Source organism: Carassius gibelio, chromosome B6 (genome assembly GCF_023724105.1).
Source record: "Carassius gibelio isolate Cgi1373 ecotype wild population from Czech Republic chromosome B6, carGib1.2-hapl.c, whole genome shotgun sequence".
NCBI lineage: Eukaryota > Metazoa > Chordata > Actinopteri > Cypriniformes > Cyprinidae > Carassius > Carassius gibelio.
Window position 1 is genome coordinate 4,432,817 of NC_068401.1, and position 22,548 is coordinate 4,455,364.

General features: G+C 34.6%; 1 protein-coding gene across 9 annotated transcripts in view; it reads left to right on the top strand.

Moving 5' to 3' along the window:
* ptprt (protein tyrosine phosphatase receptor type T) overlaps positions 1-22,548 on the top strand; it is a 233,346-nt gene that overhangs the window by 157,537 nt on the left and 53,261 nt on the right. The window contains exons 14-18 of one of the 9 annotated variants that reach the window (XM_052559577.1): positions 757-813; positions 5,556-5,691; positions 10,469-10,501; positions 16,169-16,198; positions 20,467-20,618. In XM_052559577.1, coding sequence (XP_052415537.1) covers positions 757-813; positions 5,556-5,691; positions 10,469-10,501; positions 16,169-16,198; positions 20,467-20,618 — 408 coding nt within the window. The remainder of the gene's footprint in view (positions 1-756; positions 814-5,555; positions 5,692-10,468; positions 10,502-16,168; positions 16,199-20,466; positions 20,619-22,548) is intronic. The other 8 variants (XM_052559568.1, XM_052559569.1, XM_052559570.1 and 5 more) reach the window with 8 other exon arrangements.

Sequence of the window (22,548 nt, forward strand, 5' to 3'; positions counted from 1 at the left end):
AATAACCCATTCAAGGAATAGCTCACCCAAAAATGGATATTTACACGCCATCTAACAGATGATAAACAGATGATAAAAACATCACAATAATCCAAAAGTAATCCACAACCCTCCAAACCATCAATTAATGTTGTGGATTTTTTTTTTTTTTTTTAAATGCAGATTTTCTCCAAATCTCTCCTTATGAACCTGCATCCAGAATTCCCTGAATGTGCGTACATTTTAAGCAAATTCTCATTTGTGGGTGAACTATTCCTTTTAGGTGTTTGCATTGCAGTGGTAGAGCATGCAAATTTTGTAGTGTCATTAGCACAGTTACCTAATTTGAATAATTCCTTTATTAAATTGGTGGGTGAATCAATGCAAATTCATATAAATGACAGCAGACACAAAGTGTCTTAGTGCATTCCCCCCGTATTTTTTCCTTCTTCATACAATTGTATACTCAGAATAGAATAGTTTTTTTCAAAGTAACATAAGGCCTCGAAAATATTTGCATTAGTGTGAAAAAATAGCTATTTCTAAAATCTTCTGTAACTCTGTCAGTTCCACTAGAAGATTCTGGAGAGATATTATTTTCCCGTGTGAAATAGCCTGCCTGTTGTATCCTACACATTTCAGTGTCCTTTCCAGCCAAATGTTACTCACTCAAAGGAAGCTCAGATGACTGAGTTGAAAGCATAATTCTTTAGACTATTTTTTCTTTCCTTCTTTTCTCTCATGCATGCCGGCCTGGAACGTAAAACCTTGTGTTAGTGGTAATAGGTAGGGGACAAAATACCACGCCCTACATACTTGTCATTCCCAGTGAAGGTGAATATTATACCATAGTCAAACTTTTCTTTCTTCTTTGTTCTTTCCACCCATCCACATTTCATCTGTTGTTTCCTTCTCTACTTTTTTCTATTTTCATTCAGTTTTTTTTTTTTTTTTTTTACCTTGTTCCTTTATTCTGCTTTTCTCCATCGCCATCTTAATGCATTTTTTGCATGTCTGTTTCACTAAAAAGTCTAGCTGGTTCTCATTGACTCCATTGACACTGTTGTAATTTGGGACCCTGATAATGTACAGTGCCACCCACATGTCTTAAATGATCGTATTATTATTCATATCTCATGTTTAAAAAACAAAAGATATCCCCCTCTATGATAGTTTTGCTCATGACCTTGTTATCCTCTTTTAAAGAAAATTTCCTCCTTAGAAATTACATAATCTTGCTTTAAATGATCTGTAAATAATTGTGTGTGTGGGGGGGGGGGGGGGGCGTTCCTTATGTATTTCTTATTTATAAAAACAAATGATATGCATTTTAATTGTATGTATAAATGTATAAATGTTATATTATTATATTTTTTAGCTCTATAACCCTTCTGTTGTTCTGGAGTGTATTATTATTATTTATTTATTTATTTTTATTTTTACCCAGACCATTACGTAGTTGCTGTTTGGTTATACATAAAAATGCTTTACAGTAGAGCTTAATAAGTTTCTGAGCAAAATGTAAGCATAAAGTGATATATGTTGCCTTACCTACAACACTCCACCCCTTACATATTCAAGTTACTGCTTCACCTAACATGATCCCAGTCATACACTCTGACCCTCCCAGCCTAACTGGTGCGTGCGTGTGTGTGTGTGTGTGTGTGTGTGTGCGTGCATGTGAGTATGTTTGCCAGCATGTGTATGTTTGTGTGTCTTTACTATTCTAGATATGTTTTCCTGTGCATATATGCAGTGTGTGTGGAATAATTAAAAGTACCTAACTGTGCTTAATTGTATTGGGAAGAGCACTTAATTGTTATATTTGTTTATTGTATGTTCATATTATTCTTCATTTATTCCTAATATTAATAGATATTCAGACACAGGTGTCAGCTCTTTAGTTCCAGTGCAGTAAGGTCCACATTTAGGTGCTTCTCCATTTCACTCTACAGTCATATACAGTATGTTCAATTGCCCTGACTGAAATTACAAATTGCTTCCACTAAAATATCTCACATATCCAAAGGGTCTTGCTGGATATCTGCTTTGCACAGGAGATTTTAGCCAGCTAGTGAACCATTACAATGCTTAATCGTCTGAATTATGCAGATTGCAGCTTCCATCATTTAGGTTTTAAATGCATATTTTGACATGCAGTTATAAGGATCATATTTATGTTTTAAGAGTTTAATTTTAATGTACAGTGGCCCCAAAAGTAATTTGACACTTGAAACTTAAATATGGATGAATGTCATTGCACTGGTTAGCGAATGCATAGTGGGGTTTCAAAATACAAAACATTGGACTGTTGCACAGTACTTAACTACAAAGTGATTTTTTATATTTTTAGGTGTGGCTTTTCCTGGGCCAGTAATATTCCCTAAGCAATAAAAAGCCAAATCTAGTTGTGTTTGCTACATTATCCCAACAGTTCCAATAAAAAAAAAAAAAAAACCTAAAGACATCATGCATTATGCATGTGCACTTTGAGCTTCAAATCAGTTGTCAGTTTACACAAATACCTTTGTTTCTCAATCCTCCCATCTTGAATTTAACAAAATGCTCAAGACCAACGATGCTTAAATATAAGCACAAATACACTTGTGAATTAGAAACAAAAGGATTTTGAACTAAATGTATTTAAAATCCACCCATTAACCTCTCTGTATTTGCTAAAGGGGGATGCTTTTTTGAGATATTAGCATCATGGGTTGTTTATATGGCTGCCTGGTCTTAATCCCAGTCCATTTGAGATTATAATCCTGTTAGATGCATCCAACGATGTATCCGTAATCCTGTCAGCTCCAGAACAATGGCAATAGAGATGTCAGCGACGATATGCACCCCTATAAACCTTTGCGTAATCCCTCGGCCTACAGACCTGCTTTAAATAAAGTTATACAAAAGTACCATTTCACACGCTAACAGAACCACACAGAGTATCGCAAAATGCCAGCAATTAAAATGGCAAAACCCACCCACTCCAACTCCCCCAGTATATGGTAGGGATTATATTTTAATATGATGGGCTTTGATAATAATTCCTCTTTGATACTTAATTTTACCCCCTCAGAATAAAAGGATTTGCATACTCACAGATTTTATTGGGCATACAAGCAGGGCTCGTGGGTGAAGGTAAATGTACAGTGCTTCTAGAATCAAGGGCAGATAGTTTTTCTTAATTATTTTACATAAAATTTTATGGTAAATAAAAAATAGCACAGCTCTTAAAGGATCACTGAGATCCTTATGATTCATATGAGTGTAAGAGTCATCAGAACCAATATTATTGTCAAAATGATACAGATACAAGCACTTAGAATCACTTTCTATATTTTTTTAGGTTGTGGGCAGTACGTATGTAATTAACCGTTGTAAAATCGTTATTTAAAGCTGTAGTTTGAAACATTTTTGTTCCAAAAAACCCTTCAATGAACATTAAAAGAATAGTTTTTTTTCTTAGAGTGAAGAACATTTAAAAAAAAATCTAAAGAATATTTTTTCACTTTAAAGATAATTTGTTTTTACATTTTTGTACCAGTGAATTGTAAATGTACATACTAAAAATGAATCTAGTCAATTCGTAGGTGTATGCTGCCATATAGAGCTCTATGAGAAGTGATTTTCTGTTCTAAAGGGTCAGTAAAATAAGTCAATTGGTTGGTCAAGATTAATATTGTTGTATTGTCGTGAAGATGGGGCTGTCTTGGAGGATGATATCAGAAAATAGACTGAAAGAACCCCATCATGGAGTAAGTGTGTGTGAGTGTTTGTGTGTGTGTGTGAATCATGAACTGTTGAACCCAATCAGATCAGAGCAGACTGGAGGACATGGAGTTCAGTTACTACGCTGATAGAGTCAAAGGAGAACACATAGTCCATTCACATAGACCATCCATAGCGCTCACTTCACCTTCTGACAGCTGTAGATGGAGCCAAAATGTGTTTGGCTGGAAAACATTCCAAAGACTAGCAAGGTTAGCAGAGCTTGGCCCAGTGTTCTTTTCAAAGGTCAAAAGAAACTAAAGTTGTAAATGTTTTCAAAGTCCAGTCTTGGATGTCTTTTAGGGGTTTGGTTATGCCACCTTAAATTGCAAACCCAATGGAAATGAATAACTTCTGGTCACTGATGTCATTTGAAAATTACTTTCAGCTCATATATATAATATTTTTTTTTATTTGAACGTCTTTAGAACACCTTGATAAGCAAAACTGCATAAAATAGTAACACGTTCTTTTCATTAACTGAACCTTGAATAAGTTTGTACTCCATCAATAAATAAAAATAAAACATATTTGTGTGTGTATGTATATTTACACACATTTTTTGTACTGAAAAACAAGACAGAAATACTGTTTTGTTTGCTCTGAAGGTTTAGCTCTTCAATGTACTGTTCCAGAAATGTCTGTACGTTTAATGTTGAATGTTTGCTCATGCTTAAAAGAACTGTACGGTTTGAGGGAAATAAATAAATCAAATTATTGAGCTTACATGAAAGCAAACCGCCCACATAGAGAGATCAATGCTTTAATATGCAACAGATTGTTAAAGATGTCACACTGGCAGGTTCAAACATTCTCTTAAAGGAGAAGTGGAGGTAAATATAACAACATAATTGTTTAATCATTCTACCATACTTTCCTATGGTTTGTGTATCTGTACACATTTAATGCAGCTAGGCTATTTATTTATATCTATATGTGTTTTGAAGTCTATGCAGCCTTTCTTCTTCATATCATTAGGATTGATGTAGATTATTGTATGGTTGAATATGTTTCATTTAGTTAAGGCTTTGAAAATAAATTGCAAAGATGATTATGATCTTTTCAACAGTGAAATACGACAACAACAAACAGCTGATGTTCTTTCATAGAAATAATGGCAATTTCACAGTAGAATTACATGCCTGATGAAAGTAGATGAGCCGTTTGGTGTGGAGCCACGCTAGTCTGAACAGTATTTTCTAAAAATCATGCATGGTGAAGATTTTACACAGATATTACAATAACAATATATTGCATGCAAGTTTACGACACATATATGCACACAAAGACACACATACATCTGCATGAATCTTTTTGTCTCTTGTATCCATATTTCATGCTTGCTTTCCTTGCATTGAATTGTCTTTTGGTTATTTTGCATTCTCTAACCCAGAATCCAAAGGCCCTAGAGTGTTTCATATTTCACCACAGTGTTCCAGTATTTGAAAGCTCCTTTTTTTGTCTTTTGCCTGTTAATTAATACCATTCAATAAACGATCCCCCCTTGCCATAAACCCACCACACAGTAATGATCAATGTCACTTGTGCATTTGTTTTGTCTGAATTTAAATGCATTTAATGAACTTGATTTTGAATGCGCGTCTTTCGTTTTCTGTCTTTTGACTGGTTGTATGTATCAAATGAAAGTGTGAGAACATGAGATGTGCTTCTGTGTACTTTCAGTTAGTGTTTTCATTTAATTCTTGTGTTTGTTTGTCCTGTGTGTGTCACCGTAGAGCCTTTCTCAACAGCTCTTGTCTTAGTTAAAGGCCCTTTCTTTTCTTTGTGATGTACTTGTTGCTTTAAAGGTGCATCTACCCAGAATTCCAATGACATAGAGCCCGAAAAACAGGTGGACAGCACTGTAAAGATGGCAGGCGTCATTGCGGGAATCCTCATGTTTGTCATCATTCTCCTGGGCGTTCTCCTCACCTTCAAACGCAGGTACTGCTTACATAAACACACACAGTTATGCCCACACACTTAAAATGTATGTGTGCAGTTGCTCACATTTCAATGTACAGTAGCTCAGGCGGAATTTGAGGGTGTTAGTTAGCATTGCTTTTGACATAATCAGCTTTTGTGTCTCCTGGTGAAACATGCACACTGGCTTTCTTTCATTACATCACTTCCTCTCACCAACTTTACCGCCCACCCCCAACACACCTCCTCATGTCATTGTGCCTTACAAGAGTCCACCTCTTCCCATAGCGTCTCTGTCGTCCCTGCTGCACACCAGCACTCACATACCTTGCTCTCGCTCCTCGTAGATCGTAGACTTTCTATTTAAGGCTTGAACCCTTTAAATTGAAGCAAAAACTAGAGATCGAGGTAAAAGGGATGGGGTTAATAAAAGATCCTATCAGAGACAGCTCTGCACTTGTGTAAGTGGTAGTTCCCTTGTTACAAAATCTATCTGCAGTCTTGTCTAAACATATTGATATTTAATAATAAATTGTTTGTTTTAAAAGTATTTTTGTGAATTTTCAGTAAATGTGTGAAATTAGAATTTCATTTCAGAACTTTGACGTGTGATTCATTTTGCATTATTAAATTTCCTTATTTGTACTATATTGGTATTATATTGGTTTTAGAAATGTATTAATAAGATTTTAATGTTTTTAAAGTGAATTTTTAGTGAGTTTTCTTCAAATATTGCGTGGAATAGGAATGCATGTTATACGCACATCTCATTTTGGATTATTCAACTGAATAATTAATAATACATGACATTATATTGGTTTTATAGGAAATCAATTATTAACTTTCACAAAATGTTTGTCAAAAATTGTGCGAAATAGGTTTATGTGTGTTGTATGCATCTTTTTTTACATTATTAAATGGAATTATTTATTATATAAAGGCCATATATAGGCCATTAGGTCATATTAAATATACTATTTTGGGAATGTAAACAAGTCACAAGTTATTTAAATTAAGTTGTTTATTTATTTATTTCTGCCTACTGCTTTCTACTGTATGCTTCACAAACATTGGGACTTTTTGCCATTTTGCCATTTGACTATTAACACTGTGCTAGAAAACCTGGAGGTAAAGACTATTTTATGGTCAAATGTCTTCGTATATTTTTGAATGGTCATGACAGCAGTAATTCGTCAAATGATTGCGACATTATAACTAGGCACATATCCAGAAGCACACTTTTTGCATTCCAAAGAACCAATTCAAGTGTACTGTACATACTGAAGCTGTAAGTCCTAGTAAATGATGTCCGAATGGGACAGTCTGCTGCATCTTCAAAAACAAGCATGCAGAACGAGATGATAAACTGTCCTGTACCTGATTTGAATAATTAATTTAAGTGCTAAAATTAAACACACCATCAGGAGATGCAATCACTTTCAATGTGTGTGCATCTTTTTCTTCTTTTTTTTATATTTATTCCATCTCTGCATATTAAACTATGACAAGAAAAGTATTTAACCTCTTAAAAACTTGGATTACTACTTTAAGATATCATGTAAATTCATTGAAAGTCATTTAATAATTTGCACATTGTGGAACATTAGATGGACAAAAGTGAATAACCTATAGATCACACTCGAACCCCACCATGAAGCACTATTCCTGTTCTTCATGGCATAGTTAGGATTTTGCACTCATGCTGCTTTCCTCAAATAGTTGATTAAGTCTTTATGCATATGAACCTAAAGCTAGGAGTTTTTCCTTTTGTTTTTTAACCTGTTTGATTGTTCAGAAAGGCAAGGTGATAACCAGGACCTTAGAGCGAACGACACTTTGCCCATACAAGCCACAGTCAGAAATACAATAGTGGTTAAAACCGCCAGCTAAATCAATAGACTCTAATTACCATGAATTGTAAAGGAGAGCTTGACAGCACCATTGTTAATGCTTCACTGTCTGGAGCAGTGTGAATTGAAACTTAATGATAGATCTCGCTATTAAAAGAGCGGGAATCAAAAGGTTAGCCATGAATGGCCTTAGTAGGTGTTCATCTTCCACAGTCGATGGAGGAAGGGCACTTCTGCTTTTCATAAGGCACGAACTTGAGGCTTGAATATTACAATAATAGTTTGTGCTTTTTTGTCATTTTTCTGATGTGTGGGAGTCATAGCGGCAGAAGTTATATGCAAATACAAGAGTTCCTCAAGTCTGGATTCACACAAATAGCTCAGACTGTGGTTGCATTGAAAACTTTACACCTATAATGCATGTATTTAGACACTACCATTCTGTAGCATTGTGTTCCCAACCCATTGTCTGCGATCTATATAGGCAGCTGCCTTTTAAGATCGTCAGAGTATGTGTTCACATGTTGCAACTCCAAACTCTTAAGAAACACAAAAATATTTAATACATATTGCTTGCACATATTGGATTAAATATGTTATGTACCTTTCCGTGCTTGTGGATGACTAGTAACTCATGCTGTATTGTGCAAAAACTGATGTTTCTTAAATGTTTAGTTCATGAATGTGAATTTGAATTGAATTGGCCATTTTGTTGTTCTGTCTATCTTTTGTTCAATATCAATCATTCTATTTCTCATTCATTTTATCTTTTGTTCTGTCTTTAAGGCACATAAACCTTCAAACTTTAAGGCATTAAAAAAAATCTAGATTTTAAAACAAGATTTTGACAAAACATTCAGAATTTGTCTTGACAAACTTAGCTTTTGTGAATAAATATTGCAGTTTAAATATAAAAGTATTTAATTTAATAAATAAATACTGTTGATTTTATTTTAATCAAAAAGATTTTGTGGTTAAAAGTACTGCTAAATATTTTAATATAAATAATAAAAATAATTTTATTCAATAATATTTATTGCATTTCATTTTTTTTATTGTTTTTTTTTTTTATTAAAATTGTACATCATGTTATCTGCCTTAATTCAAATTTAGGACATAAATTAGAGGCATTTTCAATTCAGTTCTGAATGGCACACAGTCCTGATACTGGATATCTGTTTATTTCATGACTAAAGCACACAATATTATCCATGTCCAATTTTTGGTTTAAAAGGTCAAGCGTATCAGTACATACAGACGCATATTTTCTGTTCTCAAGTACATTGTGTTGAATTCGGGAAGCAGCTCAATAGGGTTTGGAACAGACTAGTCTAGTGCACTGGAATTGTACATTTTAGGCACCAGAAGACTCGTGAATTTAATTTGCGATGATTGTAGATGTCTGCACTCTAGTTACACAAGAACAAGAAAAGGCAAAATTGCTTATCCCTCAACTTCTTTTGATCATTCATATTTTAGCCACTGACACCAGCACTTAAGTCAGGCGATGATGTCTCATGAATTGCAGCATTTTACATGTCTTTCAGTCACCATGAATTATTTCTGTGGCATCAAAAATGCTTGCAAACTCATAAGCTATGCTTTTTTATCTCTCAGAACTTGTGTAAAGCATGTTTTTTTTTTTAAAGGCAGGAGAGATGGACTTCATTTTTAAACTAATAATACAAGGATGAATGGAGTAGACAGGCTAAGTCTAATGGCAAATTGATGTTTTACTTCTTGGTAATAAAATGTCCCCTCAGGCGTCTTTGACCGAGCCTAGGATAGATTGTAATTAATAATTGATGGCTTGCCTATCTCTTAAAAGTGGAACTGTGGCCTTCTTCTTGCATTGAGCCACAGGAGATTTGGCTCTGGTGCCGTTCAGTTCGGATACTTAAACACACTGTGCACGAACTGAAAGGAACATGCAATGCTCATAGTACTCCATGAAGTCTAATGTGCTGTTTCACATTTCTGTATGCCACCTGTTATGTACAACAGGTCAGATTTAAAACTTGTAGGATTTGTCTCAGAAGAATGGTTAAGAACATGTATAGGTCATATTAAAATCTTAAATCTATTGTGACATTATTTCATAAAAAAAAAAAAACATTCCCTCAAGTTGTCATTACCGTAAAATGTCTAGATATTTCTTATTATTCTCAATTGATTGTCATTGCATTTTTAAAAAATTAAATTAAATTCAGCATACATTAGGACAATACTCTTCACCATGCTGCATTCTTTATTTATTTATTTGCTTGTTTGTTTATGTATATTTAAATATAAAAAAAATCTCCAAATTACTGTAATGAAAATTTGATGGAAAATGTGCTTAATTGTCATCTTATTCGTAACATGTATATATATATATATATATATATATATATATATATATATATATATATATATATATATATATATATATATATATATATATATATATATATATATATATATATATATATAAAAATCTTAAAGCTCTTGAATGGTCTTTATTTCTTGTGATTTTAGGGTGAAACGTGACCCTGACATGTTCTTGACTATTCTTAACTAATCTCAAATGGTAATGTCATATGCATACTGGCTATAGTGTATTTTTTAAGGTAAATAATGAAGCTCTAAATGTAGATTGATGTATTATGTGCTGAAACGTTTCTTTGTGAGGCATGGGACAGTGTAACATTTCCATCTCAGCACTCACCAGCTCATTCAAGCTTCTCCATTTCAGCTAGAGTCAAAGCTCAATGAGTTGCATGAGGCGCAGTACATACACTCACAGTTTGGCCTACCATACAGGAGACCCTCAGATGCTGTATTTTATGCTGTGAAGTATGAAAGGTGTGTGTGTGTGTGTGTGTGTGTGTGTGTGTGTGTGTGTGTTACTTAACCTCTAGACTCATACCCTGTCTTTTATTTCTCCTCCTCTGGGCTACGTCCGCTAGAGAAATCCACACCTGGAGAACTCTAAGTGTGGGGTATTGTATGTTTAATTCTAGCCACAGTACGCATCCTGAGCGCATTCGCACACCAGTTTCTTTTATTTGAGCCCATTTGTGTCATGTTACATGCTTTTATTTATTTATTTATTTCTTAAGTTGTTTTTTGTCATTCAGATTTTAGCACATGCACGGAAACTATCATCTTGATTTGTTTGTATTAGTGATTAAATACAAGCTCTGCTCCCAAACCTAGTGAGCTGTCTTGCTGCCTACTTAGCCACCTGCTGTCTTAAACAATGGACTGATTTGGAGTGCTGTATATATGCAGAAAATATAAATCAATCAATAAATAAAATCTTATACTTAAGCTCACAGAATATGAGACATAACTTATTTTAGGAGAATTCACCCTAATACTCCAGTGAGCCTTAACATAACACAGATTTGAGTAAAATAGCATAATATTGAGTAAACTATAAGTATGTTAATAATATTTTAATTAATAATTGTTAAAGATTTTTCTTGCTCTGGCAAGTTTAGAATTGCAATGAATGCATCATGTTTTTCAATGTTGTGATCCCAGTGAAAGAAAGAAATCCAAAATAGCGATAAAATTGACAATGCAAGAAAATCTCAATTATTATAAGCATATAAATTCATAAAATATGTATAAGTGGAAAAAAAAATATGAATTTGAAGCTTTACACCATAATAATGGTAGTGTGATAATATATGCTGCATTTAATAATAAAAAAAAATGTTCTATTGCATTATACATTTAGTGCAATTGCAAAATGCATCATAAAAAAAAAATAAAGTAAAAATAATAATAATAATAATTTAAACTGCCAAAGCAAGATTAATGATAGTGAATAGTATCCCTAAAATCCATAAATGCATAATAAGATCACTAAATAAATTGATTCGGACCGGAATTGATGACAGAAGAAATATTTTAAGGTGAAGGGTACATCAAGAATTGGTTTAAAAGCAAGGAATCTTATAAGACAGCATCTGTTGAGCGTCTGTGAAGCCTTAAAATGCTGTCTCTGTAGGCAGTTTACTAGGTTTTGAAACAGAGCAATAGTGCTTGTTGGTGTTAATTGTGACAGTATGATGCTTTTGCTTGCCATCAGTGTGGCCTGTGTTTAATGTGTTTTTTCTGCATTCTCACTCTTGTTTTTAATTGCTTGTTGTTCTGCTTTGTCGCTGTTAAATGTTAGAGAAATCTGCAGTGATTTGTGCTGGGAAATTTAAGGGCGGTTCAAATGTCACTACATTACCATATTAAAATAAGTTTAATTTCTACAGCGAATCCCGTTGCCTGTTAGATCACCTTCTCATAAATAGCATTAGCATATGTCCCATGGTGCATCAATTACAGTGAAAAGGGCACTTGATTCGCTCAGAGAGTGGCTTCAAATGACACTTTATACTGCAATCCGGACTAGCTGGTAATTATTCCTCTTTAATACTGTCACAACCCTGCCTCGTGTGCCGCACTACGCCGTTAAGCTAATATGTTATGTTCATGAAGGCAAAGGGTGATTACACCCACGCCAAGACACCTACACAACCAACAGTATAGAGGATTTAGCTTAAAGCGCAGAGGTTGCCAGGTCTTTTCTGTAATCTTACCAAATTCACAACTGCAACATTACTGGGAACACATTATAATGTCAGTGCTTCAGGTCATTTGGCTTGGATTACAGAAGGCAACAGTAACAGGTAAAAGATTTATGGTTTATGGTACGTTTTCATAGCGGAATTGTATAGGCTTTAAAGTAGCTTTTTGGAATATGGAACCAGAAACTGATGCGTTGTTGGTTTTCTTTACAGCCTGTTAAATAGAATGTTGTAGCACCATTAATCTATATTAAAAGGGTCTCTTTGAAATCCTTAAACATAACAGCACTGAAATATTCATAGCAATAGTTCATAAGCTGGCATGCATCAGCCCCTTTTAATAGACTTGTTGGAAATTCTTGTAAATCTTTAAAGGGGTCATAAACTTTATTTAGATTCATTTACTATTTATTTTATTTTATATTATTATTTTATTTTATTTTGTGGTCAGTTTAGCAAGTTTTCTTGAAAAACTATTATTACGTGGAACATTTTACTTTACATTATTAAAATGTCCAGTTCATGTACAAAAATTTCAAAAACATTCACATTTTCTGTGAATGCCATTTCCGAGACTATATCGTTCTTTAGTCATGTTTTCTTGAAAACAGTTGTTTTTCCATCCTTACAATACATTTTTTATACATTATTACTTGTAAACAATAATTAAAAAAATATTTCCTATATGTTATATATTTGTTGATATATAAATTATTAAAGAAATGATTTGAAGGCATTATTTTTTTAATATTAGCTAACATCACAGTAACATTGTCTTTGCAGACTAATGTGACAGATTCATAAAACAATCCACGCTGAAATGATCTGCTGCTGTTCCACATGAACGGTTAAAATACCTTGTTAAAAATAAACTTTCATAACATCGGGATCAATCATTTCCATAGAACCCTTGAAGATGGAGGTAGATTTGACTTGTCATGACATTACCTTTTTACTGTAAATACCTACAGTCTGGTTTTGGATCCGATTTGCTTTTTAACATGAAGCCAGAAGTGCATAAGTAGCATTATCTGATTCTACATCAGAGCTCCAATGCTGAGAGATCTCATGAGGTGCAAGTATATTATGTGAAATATAGTGGCTTATGATCAGCCCTGCTGAAAATAGATGTATGTGATGATTCAGTGTGTAATCATATGCATAGGCAGCACAGCTATTACACAAAGTGTTGGTCTATTTCTCCCTCGGTCAGCATTACCGTGGAGCAATGAGGGAGTCGATCTTGGACAGAGTTGGTTTGGACACTATTCAGTCCCAGACCATTAAACACACACTCAGACACACAAACTGCAGCATGGCCCTGCACTCAACACACGGCAGTGAAGCTCTGACACATCTGTGTGGTTTCGATCAGTGACAGACCTAGACATAAAGCAATTTGACATAAATAATAGATGATTGCTGTAGGGGGACAATCTGATAGCATTACATATAGACTGAGACAGAAAGAGGTCATTTAATAATATGGTGCATATGAAAGTATCGAAGTATTTCTGTATAATACAAGTTATGAGGTACCAAGATATTATTTGAAGTGCCAGCATAAATTGTTCTACATTTAGGTACATACTGTGTTTTTTTATGTTTTATTTTATTTTATTATATTATTATTTTTATTATTATTATTACCAAGGTAAAATGATGTTATTGGACATGGTTGTATGTGAGCATAGTTTTTATATTATTACAAGTTTAAATTATTAGTATTATATTGTTTATATATACATTATATGTATATATTTAAGAAAAAAAAGTGTGTATATACATACATGTATATTTGGAGCTACATGAAGTTTATTTCTAATTAGTTTTATAATTAGTTTTCTATAACTGCAATAGAAGTGTGTTGGATTTATGTTGGTAGGCGCGGATGTGGATGTGTGAGAGATGTGTGCAGACTTCTACATGCTTGTCAGCCGATTGTGCATATGCTTTCAAGCCTGAATGGATGAATGAACAATTTTATGATCTAATAAACCACGTTGTCTCATTTACAGTCATTAGCTGAAATAAAGTTTTCTGAAATCTTTGGCACTTTGTTAAACAAACCAACCTTTTGTCAAGTTCCAAACCCTTTCTCTTCTCCGTCTTCCTCCTCCCTTCCTTCTGTCCTGTGTAAAGTGGCGGTACATGCGTGTAACATCACCGTGGGTATCACACTTTCTCCTCTCACTAGAAATGCGTCTCGTTTCAGGAATGCTGATAAATCATGGGAGAGCCCAAAAAAAATAATAAAGAGGCCACTTATGCTGCGATCTCCTCGCAGTTCTACTCCATTAATATTTATGGCCACCTTCGCCCGCCGTGGTGCTCTTCACTTCGCTCTCTTTTATTAATATCATCAGAACAATGTCAGCAGGCCATTTTAAAGGGCCATTGAGATGAAATGGCCAAAGATGGATGCCCCTGCTGCATATGCATGTCTTCCGAACGCATCGACCGCCTGCATCTGTTTTAGCACCGTCAGCCTGTCGCAAAACATATTTTCCATTACAGCCCATAGCCAAACTGTGTTTTTATTGCCTACAGAGAAGTCACAGGGTCATTAAATATATTTACTTTGGTGCTGCTTTAGTGATAAAGCTAGCAGTTTGGGTGCTATAGCTTGCTTTTATGATACACAAAGCGTACTGGCAATAATATAGTGTTTGTGTGACTTAATGCAGCTGTGTGCCAAAGAATAACTGTGACAGGCTGATGCATGATTATTCTGGTTTGTATTATTGTAAAGATTTGTGCAAAGTGGGAGGTTTTGAGGGTATTTGTAGCATGAAAACATGTTAATAACTCAGGCTAGTGGATGATTTATTTAGCAGATCATTTTGTCATGAAGGAAACTTTTATTGATAGATGATAGATGAAATATGATTACTTTGGTGGTTTTTTAATCATTGTAAAGGTTTGCTAAAAAATGTAAGGTCGTTTGTAAATGGTAAAAAGTGACGAATGCACCTCGTGGAAGATATGTTTCAGAAGAGCGATAAAAAGCAGTGAGCGCAGTCAAGAAGCAGACGGCCATGAAGTCACTAATTGACGACTTTGCTTGCATGTTCTCACCAATATTACAGTTAATCGAATCGCTGTTAACAGACGCCATATGGTCTTTATTATGGTATCAGACTGCCATCACTGTCCTAGCTTGCCGTGTGTCACCTCCTCTAGTCTTTACCCGGAAGGAACCGGTCCACAGAGACGTCAGCGCTGAGACACTCTAATGACAAGACCTCATTTTGGAGTAGCAAATGCGTGAGGTGTTCGCCAACTGCTTTTGGTGTCTCTTGTCCTCCTCCTATCTCTTTCTGTCCTTGTTAATCTCATAACAGAGAACAGAGCTACAATATGTCTGTGAAACACCCACCATTCCTGTCCATCTCTTTAGCTGTCCAAACACACACTCCCACCAGTACAGGTATATAGACTTTTCCTTCTTTTTGTTCTCTTTCACACTTTTTTTTCACTTGAAGGGAAGCCAGATGTGCAGTTTCATACATTTCATTTGTTGTTTAATTATATATATATATGTTTTTACAGATTTACTATTACTGACTATTACTTATTCAAAGGCCGTTTACAACCCTAAATTTACAGCCGCAGGAAGCATAAATCCTTACCTTAGCTACATGAAGCTGTGTAGCAATTTCTTGTCTAGATAAAACATTATGCGGTCAGCATGTGACAGTGGCAAGTTTTAATATTTTTGTCATTAAACATCTCTTTATTTACAATACTGATCACTAATCAATGTGTTTGTCCTTTTTGGTTCTTTATTTTATTTTATTATATTGTTATATTTGATTTTATTTTTTTAAATATTATTCAATTGTGGTATTTTCATATTATTATTATGATTATTATTATTATCATTATATTTTCATTTGTATTTTTCATATTGTTTAAATATTTATATTTATATTTTATTTTATTTTATTTTATTTATATTTTCATATTTCCACAAATATATTTTATATTATATTAAATTTTTTATTGATATTTTTTGTTGTTCTTTTGTTTTGTTTTCTTTCTTGTTTTTGTTTTGTCCTCATCTTGCTGCTCCAGAAGAAATGCGTATTCCTACTCTTATTACCTGTAAGTAGCATTAAATTCAGAACATCTAACCAACAATCCTGTTTATTTTATTTTATTATTCATGATTTCCTATTAATTTTTATTTTAAGTACTTTTAACATTTCCTGAAAAGTATTTTAAAACCTCCTTAGTTCATTAGAAGAAAAAGTAAAAGACTGAATTAAATGAAATTAAAGTTAAGTAACAATTTATCTTAGTACCAAAAGTCTCCTAACTTTGCCATGGTGAACAAAGCTTTTCAAAATAAAGTAAAAAAGTTCAATTTCATCTCAAAGTGTTTTATATTCGGTTTTATATTCATAACACTTTGCTTCAATATTTTAGCATCACAGTAGTTCCATTTTCTAGCAAACATAGTCGATTTCGGCCATAAACCGTCTTATGTACGATATATCTACAGTTATTTATTTATTTATTTTTTCAGATTGCATTGAAACATTAACAGGCACACAGTTATAAATTGCTCTTGTGTGCCCGTAAATTGATGTGGCTCCGCTGTTATCTTATTATTATCGACTATTGCTTGTTCAGCTCAAGTCCCTTTGGTCTGGGAACTCCACCTCTACTTTTTATTACTTTTCCGTTACGCTTAACTATTCACTATTACCTCGACTGTTATGCCTGTCTCAGCATTTTACTGTGCAGGATTGTTTCATTTGCGCTGTGTGCAACAGAGCCTAGCTGCAGGATGTTTACCTCATGCATTAAAGGATTTAAAAGCTCAGATTCACAGTCGGACTGCTATGTGCATTCTCACTGCGCTCTCCCTGATCCTGAAATATAGATGAAAGTAGGAACATAGCCAGGAGGAGCTCTTTCAAAAGGATATCATCTGAGAGGGCAAAGACAGAGAGCTACAGGCTAAAGCTAACAGTGACGCCAATATATTCCCCAAACCCAGAGAGCGAGGCATTCTCATATTCGGCGAGGTTATGTTACAGGATTTTCCGCATGCATGTTCAGATTTAGTAGCGCAGTCAGTGCACATCTTCACTCTTGTCCTTGCCCAGTCTCAAACTGAATTTATCATTAGGAAAGAAATTTTGACTTTGAAACCAATTTGTAATCTTGTATTCTATGCCTACAATTTAGGCAAGGCAAGGCAAGTTTATTTATATAGCACATTTCGTACACAATGGTAATTCAAAGTGCTTTACATAAAAGAAAGTAAAATAATCATGAAGAAAGAAAAATAAAACAAGCAATTTTTGAGTCTAGATTTAAATGTGACTAGTGTTTTAGCACATCTGATCTCTTTACACTTACTTTACGCACTTTAGTATGATTATCAGATTGCAATGATTGTGTTGTAATTATATAAATATTTAACCTGCTATGTTATGTAGTGAATATTCATGATAACAGTGTTCACAGTGTATCAAATCTTGTAATGTGAAAAATGTATACATTTAAAAAAGCATTTCCCTTCATTTTTAAGCCAGAATAAAAGCTATATGATTTAACTTCTTAATCTTAAAAAATAATTAAATAAATAAATAAAATTATTTGAATAATTATAAGAATAATAATAATCGCAGTTAGATTAGCTTCCTCAATTTGTTCTGCCTGTTACAGACTTTTGATGACACTTGCGCAAACCGTCTTTTGCCAATAAAATAGTACTGTCAGGATTTATGCGCAGTGAAGAATTAGAACTGAAAAGGCATGGACACAGTTATTTTTGGGCCTCACCTTATTGAATATGCATTTGTAGGATTTCCCCTTCATTCAGAAAAAATCTATGGGAGAGTTATATTATAATGAATCATGCAACGCAATTTACTAACATTTGCGCTCAACAAACTACTGGTATTTTCGTCATTAATGACTAAAAAGCATGTCTTAAAGCAGGTGGTAATTTTCGCTGCTCTTGTTAGATCGTGCTGGTCATTATGGAAATAGTCTGGTTTCATCTATGTTCTTTAATGTGCCCATTATTGGTAAAAAACCTGAAGAATTTTCCCCCATTTAGTAAATCTGCCCCTTTGTTTTCAAAGTACTATGATTTTAGGGTGTCACGACAGTCAAAATATATAATGCTTTTGATGTTTATTCCAGATTCATGTCTACTCCAAAATTTGTTTGTGCATGAATTAACATTTGCCAGATGCTTTTACACAAAGTTACTTAAGGGCATTCAAAAACATCAAGAGTTTTAACACCATGTTCCCTGGGAATCAAACCCTTGACTTTGTCCTTCCTAATGACATGACCTACAAGTTAACCTTGTGCATACAAGCAACTGAATAACAGTGGTTGGTGTAAAGGTTATTTTGAGATCTTCTGCATGCTTACTAACACTGCTTAGACGTGCACTTCCTGGCCAGCTGCCTCATATTTACATGTTCTGATGTCACGAGTGCACATGTCGTTGTATTATTTCCTCCATTCTAGTTTTAGCTCATTCAAGTGTGATACCCTTATTAATGAACATTTGGCGAATTTTATGCATAAATGAAGAGCAAAATCAAGCCAGATTTTATAGCTATCTCCTCATTGTTCCCCCCTCGCTCTTTCTCTTTTACAAAAAGCCATTAACAAAAGTTGGTGCTATAAATACTGTTTATGGTGCCCTAACTATATTATAGCCTTCACTTTTAATGAAGTGCTGCACTGACATTCATTAAATAAGGATTATCTATAGTTTATGCCACTTGCAATATGTCCAGAATTTGGCACTTGAAACGAGACCAATTACTGCAGCAATCAATGTTTTTTTTTTTTTTTTTATCTGATGGCTGTTGTATTTCAAAATACTGTGACCTTGGTTGTTGACTATGCTGTCTTGGTAGGGAGCACTCTAGGTTTGGTATAGAGGTTGTGCGTTGGAGTTTCTCCAACGAAATCTCAGCACTTTCAAGCCATCACATTGATGCTTGGCTGCTTAATTGGAAAGTCGTGACCCCTCTCTTATTGCTTCTTGGTGTTAAGACCTGCTTCTGAACACTTTTCGTCCTCTTTTGATCCTCAGTCACCAAAAACCAATGTTAGTGAATTTATTTTCCAACCTAGCTAAAATGGCCCCAATTTTAAAGGTTGGCCTGGTTTTTGTAGAAGCTGAAACTTTATTTGATTTTTTTTAAATTCCCAGCAGAGAAAATAACAAAACAAAGAGTTATTATCAGCTCAGCCCCATAAGAGAAGGGAGCACATATCAAATGGTGTTCTGTGGGACCTGGAGAATCACAGTCATTTTATTGGATGACACCAATCCATTGCTGACAGTAATATCTTCCTTGATGTTCTGTGCACTAAAGTGTGGGGAGACCTCAGCTTATGAACAGCCAGACAAATCAACAAATCAGGAGCAGCAGAAGTGAAGTCTGCTTCCTTTATAAAAACTGCCATAGATTACTTTTATTTGATTATATTTTGAGGCCATTTTTATGGATAATAAGGCAGGAAATGACAGGTGAAGAGGTGGGATGAGATCAGGAAATGTTGCAAACCATATTTAAACAGCACAGCTCAGTATGTCAAAGTTATAACTGCTAGGTCACTTATTCAACATGTCACAGTTTTAACAACGATGTAATACTTTCATAGTGCAATGCTATGTGTAGTTAATGAAACATTGCAGCTGTCATCCATGTGTGTGCTGCCCCTTGCAACAGTTCTGTATTGGACCTTTAAGAGAAAGCATTGCAATATATTTAATATGTAATTAATGTGTAATACTTTAATATGTTTCATTTGCATTATCTACAAGTGAAAGTGTTTGTGTACAAGACTTTCCTGATCAATAGACTTGTAGTGTTCAATTGGCTTTGTTCTGCATGGCAAGGTTTTGAGCTTCTTTCCCTTGATTTGAGTAGGTTTTCTTCTCTCTCTTTCTCACTCACTGGCATATATCACTGCAGAATATATATATTTTAGATGCTAATACAGAAATCTTACAGTCATTTTCATTGGAATAGCCAAATGCCAGCATCACTTCTTGTCCTCTATGTGCCCGATGTCTGTTTGTGTGTGTTTGCCTTTTATATCTTGCATGTCAGTTTTTACAGCAGTGTTGTGGCAGTGCTTTGGTTAAGTGCTGTATACTGTTACTATTATACTCTTATACTATACATATATTTCTAACCAATAACCGGCAAGTATAAGAGTACCCCCCCCCCCCCACACACACACACACACAAAAAAGTGATTACTTTTGCACATTTAACGTGTTTATACAACAGTTTGCACTAGCCAAAAGTATTGCACAAACACTGAAGTGTCTTCTTTTGATCATGCATAAACTTGCCCTGTTGTGGATGGATTTGAAGGAAACTAGCAAAAAAACAGAAGGAGACAGCCAGCAGCAGCACGCAGAGAGAGATGGGACCCGTAAGTACAGCGGATAAAAGCACAGGAAAAGTCAGCACGTTACACAAGGACGATCCGTTCTCCACCAGCAACCAGGACCTCAACGGATTTTGTGAGTTCAGCAAATATTGTGCTGTGACATTATCGTGCTGCCCTGTTTTTTGTATAAGCTCTGTTTATATTGAATGTACAGTACCTGTGATATTCCTGTGATAACAGTAGTTAGTTGGAGAGGGAAGTTGGCATTAACCAATAAACCAATAATATAAATTGACGAATGAACAAATTAAAAAATGAGTCGATGCATGAAATCACAAATGAGCAAATTAAAGAATTATAGGATTCACACAAATTAAAGAATATTTAATGAACTGATGTTCAACTGAATCAGTAAATGAACAAATTATTTAATGAATAACCAAATGCATGAACAAATTAATGAAATATTGAACATGTAAACAAATGATTGAATAAAAAAAAGAAAAACAATGAAAAAAGAAATGAATGAATGAAGAGATTAACTCCATGAAATGAATTAATGATTTAACAGAAACTTAAGTGCTATTTTCAACATACTCATTTAAATTTAGGAAGCAATTAGTGAAGCACTGAAATTTTTCTTGAAACTTGGCCAACTATTCAACCAGAATAGAAAAAAAAAAGAAAGAAAGATTTTTGGTTTGGTCACTGATGAAACGGCAATGCTTGGTGCATTTTGACTGTGTTGATTTAGTGTTAATTACGTGTACACAATGATAAAAAATCTTTTATACAAACTAACCATTGTTTAGCAATCATCCAATCCAATATTCGCCATAAGCCTCTGCTTTTAAATTCAGTGAAGCAATCCTCTTTACTATTAATTATAGCACTAAATAAACATCAGTGGATATGGTGAAAGATAGTTTCATGCTCAGTCAGACATTTTTCACATGTTCTCTTTAGAAAACATCTTGCACTTTTCCACCAGTCTGAAAAGTCAAAAGTCCACAGGTCATATAATCACCACGTTCCCCAAATATCACGATCTCTTGAAGTGGCCGCAGTGTGTGTGAGCCAATCTCTGGACTCATTACTGCAATCACACAAACCTCCTGCTCGTCCCACCATCATGCTGATGAGCTCAGCAAGCCCTAAAAGGGGTCAAAAGCGGTCAACAATCTGTCATTTTAACTAGACTCACCATTCTCCTTGATTGTCTTTACTAAACGTCCATCAGGAAACCAAATGACGGGACGCCACCGTCTCACACCTGCCATTCACAGATCTGAACGTCACCCTCCACAGAGAGCTATTCTGTAGCTACTCAGGACGGACCGAAGCGTTCTACATATCAAGAGACCTCTCTATTGATGTGCTGCTTTAAGAGGCGCTAGAGAAGAATAGAAAATGGCATTTGGACTAGGCATTTTTTTTCCTCTTGCTTTCATTCTCAGTTTTAAGTGGGCTCTGGCATGCTGTGAAGGGGCTGTAATTAGGACGGGTCTTTCTGAGTCGCTTTCTGCACAAAATGTCACAGTGGCCTTTGTGTACAGAATAATTTGAATGGAGCTGGAAGAAGAGGTGGCAACGGAAAGTAAGAACAAGATGCTTAGAGAGAGAGAATGTCATTATGCATAATGATCACATTTATTTCCTGTAAAATGAACACTGATTTGGAATGTGTTCTGCATGGTTAGTGTTTCTTAGTTCTTTTGAATGCCATTGGTCAGTGAATGTGCAAATGCAGTTTATTTGTATGTTTATTTCGGATCATTACAGGCACAGAGTAATTGGAGGCTGTTATTGTATCTGTTGTTTATCTAATGGTCGGAGAGTCACTATTACTGAACCAGTACAGGCCCTTTATTATAGGCATGAATCTCAGCTGTGGTGTTAGAACAGAAATAATCTAGGACTCAGCCCAGCTCATAATTGCTGTTTGAGAGCAGCTCTTTAAAAAAATAAAAATAAAAATAGTGTCAAATGCCCAGTGATGCATTATCAGAGACAATACACTTTCAGCTAAATCTTTAAAGCTGCAGTGGGTAATTTCTGTGTTG